We start from the raw sequence: 9,961 nt of genomic DNA on the forward strand, positions 1-9,961 counted from the left end.
AAAAAAAATCCGATTAAAAACTGAGCAGAGGATCTGAAGAGACATTTTTTCAAAGAAGACACACAGATGGCCAACAGACACATGAAAAGATGCTTAACATCGCTAATCATCAGGGAAATGCAAATCAGAGTCACGAGATATCGCCTCACATCTGTTAGAATGGCTATTATCAAAAATACAAGAAATAAGTATCGGTGAGAATGTGGAGAAAAGGGAACCCTTGTTGGTGAGAATGTAAATTGGTGCAGCCACTATTGGGAAACTGTTTGGAGGTTCCTTTAAAAAACAAAAATGTCCTACCACATGGATCCACTTCTGGGTATTTATTTGAAGAAGACAAAAGCACTAATTCAAAAAGATATATGTACCCCCATGTTCGCTACAGCACTATTTACAATAGCCAAGACAGGGAAACAACCTAAATGTCCATCAATGGATGGGATGCAATGGGTGATGGGGGTCAAATTTCCAGTTACAAAATAACCCAAGATTTTAAAGAAAACCTGTGTTCATTATATTAATCCCATTATATTAACTTCATTCACCCATGCAAAGAAACATGACAATTTGCCTGTTAAATTAATACAACCCAGTACTATGTCAGTTAATAATGACAAAGGATTTAGGTGGCTCTCAACAGTATCTACTTCCTTTTTTACCCCAAATATACTCTTTTCAAACTTTCAGCATGCCTCCAAATTCTAATATTCCAAAATTAAAGAGCAAGTCTAAATTTACCTATGCAAACTGAAAATGATGTTTTATACTTTCCTATCAAAGAATGGTAACATATTTGGTTTATTTTTAAGAATGCTTCTAATCCCTTTTCCTCTACATACCCAATATTCAAGAGTTCCTTTTTATCTGGAATGTTTATTCTAAGAGTCTGCAGTTCCAGGTTACACTGGGAAGCAAGAGTTATTTTAAAAATGTACCCATTAATAAAATGCTCATTATGGGTTTCCCATCCCAACCATACTAGCCCTCAAATCAACACAGTGTCTATGCCTGTTCATCGTGCCATTTGTCTCTTGCTGGCTATAGATTTGTAAACACCTGACAATTTAATCCAAATGCAATGCAAAACGACTGCAAATTAAACTACATTAGCAAAATATGCAAGATTTCAGAAAGTTAATGAAAATGTGTTGGGAAAACTGCTTGGAATCATTTAAACAGTCTTGAACAAATAAGAGGTATGTCAGCTAATGACTAAAAACGATAATCAACAAAGATAATACTAGATTCAAGAATTTTCTTTAAACAGCAAATAGTTAAGGAAGGTTCTTGGAACTGAAGAAACTCTCTACCACTTTTGCAAAAATAAACTCCATTATAATTATATCTTAAAAGTTAAAAAAAAAATGGTAGCATTTGCCTTATATTCTGATTTCAGAACCCAATCCTGCAAAAGATGCAACTCCCTGTAAAAACCTGGCCTCAAATTAGACATAATGTAAAAGGCTATCTTATGTTTATTCACTAAATGGAATAGAGAGATAGAATAATAAAACTATTATTATTATTTTAATCCTAAAAATAAAATTCACATTCCCAGTTGTGGAAGAAGCAGCAAATTCCTGATGTAGGTACCAATCACCAACTGCACTGGAAAGCCAGAGCTCATAAGAACTAGAAAAAACTATCTGCAAAAATAGAAAAATGACTTTCATAAAGGTAGAACAACACTATCACCATTTTGCCTTACAAAGAGACAATAAAAGCCAAACTGATGAACTAAGTTGACCTATTATCCTCCTGTAGGCAATCCACAAAAAGTTTTCACTAAGATGCTGAACAACTGATTCAGAGCTAGGTTTCACTTCATCAATGGAACATGCAAGCTTTCAATTGGGATTCTCTACAAAAGGCAACCTTTGTAATAAATGAACCACCAGAGAAGATTCTAATAAAACTTACCATTGTGTATTGCATTCAGCAACTCTGAGAAAGCTTTTAAGTAAGGAAAAAAGGACTTCAGGTTAAGATCATTCTCAAACACACAAAAGAAATACATAGGCATAGGCTGCATCAGTATAATAAAATCTCAGTAAATCTACCTTGGATCATTACTTTAATCATTAAAACTACAAGCCTGGCTCAGTCTTCACATGGTATAAATTTCTAGATATCGCATTTCACTTGCCAATATATTACCTACTAAATTTAAATAATATGTCAGATATACTGTCATAATGATGACAAATCTCCTTAGTAATAAATAAAGCTACTTTTAAAAAGACATTTAGTAGTCTAACTATGTAATGTCTTTCTGGCTAAAACTCAGTATCTATAAGATGCCATTCTATATAGGTAAATCCACCTCTGGTCACACTTAATAGTATTTATTATAACGAAAAACCTCATTTTATCATCTAACCTGATCAAACATTCTCAATTCCTAGACTTTAGTGTAACAGGCTCAAGATATGCAGAGGCCTAAGCAAAAAAGATATCTAATGCCAATATACAAATATTAACATTAAGATTAGTGAAAACCAAAAAATTGGAAATATTACTTCCTTGGGGAACAGAAGTCACAATTCTACAATGGAAGCACCATATTAAAAGGCCAGCAATCAACAAAATTTGGTCACAATTTGACTCTAATATGGATCCTGAACACAGGACAAAGCAGCAAGTAAAGCTACCTTTGTAGGAGAAAGAAATCTATTCAATTAAGAACCAACCGCATTTTAGAAAATTAAAATTTAAAGGTTCAGAAGTGGCATAATATACTAGAAAAAGCACTAGAGTAGGAGTCAAAAAGTCTGGGTTACCAACCCAGTTAGACAACTTACTAGTTGTTGGACAAGCTCCATCATGCCGATACTGCATGGAAATTTCTGTTGGGAGGGAGGAGAAAGGAAATCAGCAAAGAAGTTGCCAGTGAGTTAAGGGCAGAAAAGAAACAGGCCAGAAAAACAGGAAAACATTCACCTAAAAGTCTAGCTGAGCAGGGCAAACAGAAATGCAACAACAGAAATTATGAGCCAGTAATTGGGACATAATGCGTAGGAGGACCAAACATGATGGCATTCTCACAAATCTTAACAGGACAGTGTAGAAATGTGTGTGCATGTATATGTGTGCAACGAATGAGGAAAAGACAGAAGGGCTTACAAATGAATCTGTATAACAAGCATTTAAGAATAAATGGATTCACTTCTATGAGGAAGTACAGTTAGGCAATGAGATAAACTAATGTGCTTTATATAATTCATTAGATGAGAAGAATGTATCAAACACATTTGAATGCTATGTTCAATTAGAAATTACAATTTAAGTATGAAAATTATTTAGTTTATATCTGAGCAGAAATCCATTATGACTTACATAACAATATAAAACTCATTAAACTACACTCTGCTTACTTTCTTCTACCTTTCATTTTTGATGATGATAATGAATGAAAAGCCATTACTCTTATTCTTTTACTCCACCCAAATGAGGAGAATGAGCAGAGGGTGACAAGAAGCAATACAACACTGCTAAAAGCAAAATCTGCTCAGAAATGGGAAATAAATTTCCATATGACACTCCAAAGGAAAAGTAATCGATAAAACCAGTGCTAAGGCTGTGACTCAAAAGTCCTGGCCTGGGAACTCCCTGGCAGCCCAGTGGTTAAGACTCTGCACTTCCACTGCAGGAGGCAAGGGTTCGATCCCTGGCTGGGGAACTAAGATCCCGCAAGCTGCCGCAGGAAGCCGCAGGAAGTCTCTGGCTATTACTTAACCAAAAACATGACTTCTAGGAACCATGTGCACAGCAGAGCCTTCCAGGCAACCATCACTCACACATCTACCTCAGAACTCAAATCTAATCATTGGCCCACTCTGAATAACTTGAAATTAAGAAGAAAGACAAAGCAAGGTAGAGGAAGCCAGCACTCACTTGCAATCACTGTAATGTTAAAAGAACTTGACATTAGATACTGTTAAAAAATCACACACTTAGGCCAGTTTAGTGTAAGTCCTTTCCAGATGACCCTCGAAAATGAGTCATGGTGGGAAAATTTGCCACCTTAATGCTTCATTAACAAATGCAATACAAGTGAGATTTTAAAAGGCTATTAAAGAGATAGACATGTTACATTATAGAGAAATGGTAGTTGTTTGCAATGGTCCTAAAAAATAATCAAAGGACACTCATGCAGAAGGATTTTCTCAGTGGGGACAAAAAACTGGAATATAGCTATTCTGGCCTTTGATCTAGTACTTTTATAGAAAGACAGCCATGACATAGGGCCAGCAAATTTTCAGATCATCAAAAGCCAAAACAAAATCAGGGGATTTTCTAAGAAAGCAAATTCCAAGGTATATCCTGGTCTTAGCAGCATCCAATATCCTTTATGATTTTCATTTATAACCCAATATAATCAATGTATATAAAATCATGAACCTGAGTCATTTAGATGTGAATTATGTTCACTGACTGTAACTACTCCTTCATCTACAGTACTGTGTTAGTAACTCTACTCTCATGAGTTTATTAGATTAATATTTTATCTATGATTCCCTTACCTGTTTACAGAATCAGTCTATTTCTAATTAAAATATTTTATCAAAAAAAGACTTCTCAGTTCACTTTACCAACATAAGTAGATATGACATAAACAGGGATACATTTAACAAGTTCCCTTTCATAGTTACACAGGTTCAAGTTAAACTTTCATAACCTTCATATTTCAGGAGAAGCCAGAAGAAACTTCTATTGAGGCGACCTACTCATAGTAATAACTTGTCTTTGTGAAATCAGTAACAATTTAAGATTAAGTACATAGTCTCACAACCAAAGGACTGCCTTTCCAGAATCTCCTTTTATAGCATGTTATCACCACTAAAGAATTCCATCACTGAAATAGATTTCAGGTATCTTAACTGAGAAAGGTATAGAGGCATTCTATTAAAGAATTAGAGACTGAGTTTAAAAAACAAAAACAAAAAACAGGGAACCCTATACTTTGGAAGGACAAAGTGTGCCCAAAGAAAAGAAATTAACGTTAAACCACCATTATTTAACGAATACCAAACTTTTCTCAGAGAAAATAAGATGTTGATTTTTGTGAAGAAAAAATGCTAACTTTCACTTTACTAAATCATAAACCCTCCTAATGTGGTTGAGATAAAAAGGAAAACAGGGACTTCCCTCACGGTGCAGTGGTTAAGAATCCGCCTGCCAATGCAGGGGACACGGGTTTGAGCCCTGGTACGGGAAGATCCCACATGCCCCGGAGCAACTAAGCCCATGTGCCATGACTACTGAGCCTACACTCTAGAGACAGAGAGCCACAACTACAGAAGCCCGTGCACCTAGAGCCCGCACACCATAACGAAGAGTAGCCCCCGCTTGCAGCAACTAGAGAAAGCCCGCGCATAGCAACGAAGACCCAACACAGCCAAAAACAAACAAATAAATAAATAAAAGGAAAACAGAAAAGGACAAATACAGCATGTCAACTCTTCCAAAATATTCAATGTTTTCAACACCTTAATTTTCAATGTTTCAAAAGACCAGGTGCCTATTAAGAGCTCAAAAGGACATACATAGGAAAGAATTAAATCAAAAGTTTAATATAATCTGTAAGCCAAAACTTACAACCTTTAGTAGCCATTTAAAACATTTTGTACAAGTCAGTATAAAACAGTAGGTCATTTATCAGGATGTACTGTGATTTAATAAAAATCTTACAATACAAACCCTTGATTAGACAAATTTAGAGGTGTTTTCTGGGTTTCTATTCTGACTGGATCTAGGCCTCCTAGAATAAATATCTTGCTACATATGCTCTACTATAATGTGAACATGTCATGAGATAATTTTGATTACTCTAAAATTCTTTTAATAATAAGTTGCCAGAATTAAGTCCAGAATGCTAATTCTAGGAGAAAGACCATTAGCCTCAAAGTCTGATTTCTTCAGCCTGGCATTCAACTCTCCATAAACTCATCCCGCTCTATTTAATCAACATTACTTCTAACTATCTCACAAACACAAGCTTCTTGTTTCTATGAAGTTCACCCTTCAAATATACCTTTACTATCTTTTCTGATAATAATGTTGGTCTTCTTTTTCTGCCTACTCCAAAGTACAATTCAAATTTCATCTTGTCCATGGTCTTTTCCAACTAATTATATATCCTAAAACTAGTCTGTAATACTACTGATACGTGAAAAGCTTTACAGTAAATAATTTCACTTGCAATCTAGCAAAAACATTTGAAAGACAAGTACAAAATCACACAGGATACTACTAAACACATGATAACGTTCTCAGTGATTACTAATAGTATTCATTCTTTTTTTTTGTTTTTTTAATGTTTAGCATTTATTATGGTCAAAGCACTGTGCTGGCAGTGGGGAGACAGTAATGAACATGACAAACACAGCCCCTAACCTCCTGGAGCTAGGATTATAGTGCTTGTTACAGTCTAACGTTATAATTAACAGGTGTTTACAAGGTCACCTGCATTGTTACTCGCACATGAATCTTTAAAAGGGCATCATGGAAAACAATTCTTGATAACACGGTACACATTTTCTCCTTCTGACTTATTTATACAGGAGTGAGTTTTCTGCTTTTACAATTACTAAGTGCTTTCTCAATCTAAAATTAGTCCAAAGGAAAAATTAACATTTTGATACTAGTAGGAGGTACTACTGTTGCAAGTTAAATTATTGGCTCAAACTCTCTTGTTGATCCCATTGCTTAAAGCATGACTGACAGTATACTAGCAAGGTTTTACACCCTCATCAGCAAACATCCCTTGAATTTTATAATTAAGTGTCTCTGGAATCAAGGAAAATGCATAGCTCCACCACTTAGAGCTGTGAGAATTCTGTCTCTGTTTCCTCTTCTATATAATGAGCGATAATACTTGATGCTTGTCAAGTGCTTAAGACAGTGTGCAGCACATGCTAAGTTTCAACAGCAGTTAGCAATTCTTAACTTATGGTAAGAAGGCGTAATTCCTAAATACTCATGGCATTTAGCCAGCTTCTTCTAGATAAGCATAGACTTTTTAGTACTAAGCTTATCAGTGAGAGAGTGCTCTGATCTAGTCATAAAACTTTTATTAAAATGTGTAAGATTAAATAATATATTAATAGTTTTCAACAACTAATCTTATTCCCTAATTATGGCTTTAACAAGATACATACACTCTTCAGAGTGATTTTAAAACTCAAGTTTAAGAAAAAAAAAAATCCTAGGGCTTCCCTGGTGGCACAGTGGTTGAGAGTCCGCCCGCCGATGCAGGGGACACTGGTTCGTGCCCCGGTCCGGGAAGATCCCACGTGCTGCGGAGCGGCTGGGCCCGTGAGCCATGGCCGCTGAGCCTGCGCGTCCGGAGCCTGTGCTCCGCAACGGGAGAGGCCACAACAGTGAGAGGCCCACGTACCGCAAAAAAAAGAAAAGAAAAAAAGAAAAAAAATCCTGACAAGTCTAAATTTAAGTCATTTATTTTGGTGAAATAATATTTATGGGAATTTCTCCCTAAATTTCTGTCTACCTACTGGTGAGGTAAAAGGGATACAAATTCATATTTTTCTGCCACAGATGTACCACAGACACTGCCCTCACAAAGTAATCAGTAATCAGTAAAAAACATGATTTCCCACACATAAAATTTCCCTAAATCAATAACAGCTAGGAAAATCTTTTAAGAATTTATCTTTTAACTATTTAGCCTATATTAAGTAAAACTGGATTAGTGCCAAATGTCTTTTCCAAAGACCAAACTGTCCTCCTAAGATCGTAACACTTTTCATTAAGATAATTAAATGTCACTTAGCAACTCACAGTATTATCATAATGATAGTTTAAAATGAATTTGCGGGGACCTCCCTGGTGGCACAGTGGTTAGGAATCCACCTGCCAATGCAGGGGACACAGGCTTGAGCCCTGGTCCAGGAAGACCCCACACGCCGTGGAGCAACTAAGCCCGCTGAAGCCCACGTGCCTAGAGCCCGTGCTCCGCAACAAGAGAAGCCACCGCAACGAGAAGCCTGCACGCTGCAACAAAGAGTAGCCCCAGCTCGCCACAACTAGAGAAAGCCCGTGCACGGCAACAAAGACTCAATGCAGCCAAAAATAAATAAATAAATAATTTTTTTAAAAAATAAAATAAATTTGCTTGGTGGTGGTGGCAGTGGCAGTGGCAGTGGCGGTGGGTGGGTGGGGGAGAGGGAGGGAGGGAGAGAGGGAGGAGGGAGGGAGAAAACAAGGGGCCAAGCCTACCTGAACCAAGTGGAGAGGAGCCCACACTAAGACTCTGCACACTCCCATTCCTGAGCGGCGTGGGGGATTTCTGGAGACTAGAGCTGGTTACACTTCCTGCAGCTGACGCTACAGATGACGTTGGTGAAGCAGAAGAAACTGAGAGATGAGAAACATTCTCTTGACTTTTGTTTCCTTTGGGTCTACCAGGCCCATGCTTACTTTGCTTATTTCCTTTTCTTTTCTTTTCCTTTACAGTTTCTTCTTCTATGCCAGAAGTTTGAGCCCGCTTATATCCTGCTGTAGGAAGGCTGGAATTACCCAAATCTCCAGGTGAATTTTCAAAGCTTTTAGGCTGCGGAATAACAGCTGAGGTTGAAGGGAGACCAATTATGGAACTAAAACTATTTACCCCCCCTTCCTGGCTTCCAGACTCTCCTTTATGTACATCTTTGGTTGATGATGACTGTTGGGAGTGAGTGTAACTGTCATTACGCAGATCTGAGTCTGTAAAGCTCAAGAAATCCTGGGGAGACTGTACTGAACTTCCCGAAGATGATTTTACACTGCCTGGCGTTCCTGAAAAACTGCCTGTAGTGGGGGAAAAAAAAAAATGGGGTAGGAAAAGAAAAAATTGGATGCAAAAGTTCCCATGAGCAGTAGAAATGACACAATCATCAAAAAGAGAGGATGAAAAAAATTATAAAACTTAGGACATCAGTATGTAACAAAGCCAGATTTTTTTAAGGATTATTACTGAAATCAAGTTTATCTATAAAATTATGTTTAAAAAATACTTGTTTTATAGTTATTAAATTGAATATTAACTCTTGAATTATACGCTATTACTTGTACAATTACCAAGATATAAGATGTGCTTTATTTAACTTACCTTTTACCATGGCAGCATTCCTCTACTCTCCCCCAAATGCCTTGTGTATACTTGAGGAAGGACCAAAGAAAAGCAAAGTCTCAAGGAGACTCTGAAATGACTATGATTGAACTCTGAATGGCTTTGGGAACTTCCTTTCTTGCAATTATTGAAGGTATGATTATAAATGTTCCCAACATACAATTAAGAGCCAAAAGATGTTGCTCAGGTGTAAGTTCTGAGTTTTAACTTCAAGATAATGTTGTTGAATGTTATCATTCAGTTATATCTACCCCACCAAAACATGGATTTGATATAATAATGATCATATGGAACCTAATCTATATAACTGACATTATTCCAGTCCACCTCCCACGGAGATGCATAAAGAAAAGAAACCAGCCACTTATATTCTGCTATTGCTTTTATGAAAGTAAAATCATAGGAGGGGCACCTCTCATGAATCTCTAACAACTGCTTATTTTTTCCCCACTCTTTAAAGAATATTAGTAAGCCCACCATGTCATTATGAGATATAAAAACCTCAAGGTTCTTATTTACCAGGTTAAAACTAATGGCTGGGATGAAACAAATTCGATCCACCATCCCACTTCATCAAACACTCTCGCCGCGCTTGCCAAATGAAGTAACAAGTGTTTAGACTCAGTTTTGACCAACATCTATTGTGTTTCATAAAACTAAACTATGTCATGTTTTAACTAATGCCTTCAAGAAATGAAAGCTCAAAATAAAGTGTTCTATTGGCAGTGGAAAGGAAATTCCAAGCTAAGTGTTAAATTTTACTGTAGAGCACATTCGTAAGTAATCACACATAAATCTACCTAAATATTTACAAAGATATTTTTTCCCTAC

General features: G+C 36.6%; 1 protein-coding gene across 1 annotated transcript in view; it reads right to left on the reverse strand.

Moving 5' to 3' along the window:
• Positions 1-9,961, reverse strand: part of MLLT10 (MLLT10 histone lysine methyltransferase DOT1L cofactor) — a 206,377-nt gene that overhangs the window by 66,922 nt on the left and 129,494 nt on the right. The window contains exons 9-11 of the mRNA XM_007454170.1: positions 8,239-8,808; positions 2,802-2,846; positions 1,921-1,953 (exon numbers count right to left, since the gene is read on the reverse strand). Coding sequence (XP_007454232.1) covers positions 1,921-1,953; positions 2,802-2,846; positions 8,239-8,808 — 648 coding nt within the window. The remainder of the gene's footprint in view (positions 1-1,920; positions 1,954-2,801; positions 2,847-8,238; positions 8,809-9,961) is intronic.

The sequence above is a fragment of the Lipotes vexillifer genome, unplaced genomic scaffold (genome assembly GCF_000442215.2).
Source record: "Lipotes vexillifer unplaced genomic scaffold, Lipotes_vexillifer_v1.1 scaffold316, whole genome shotgun sequence".
Classification (NCBI taxonomy): Eukaryota; Metazoa; Chordata; class Mammalia; order Artiodactyla; family Lipotidae; genus Lipotes; species Lipotes vexillifer.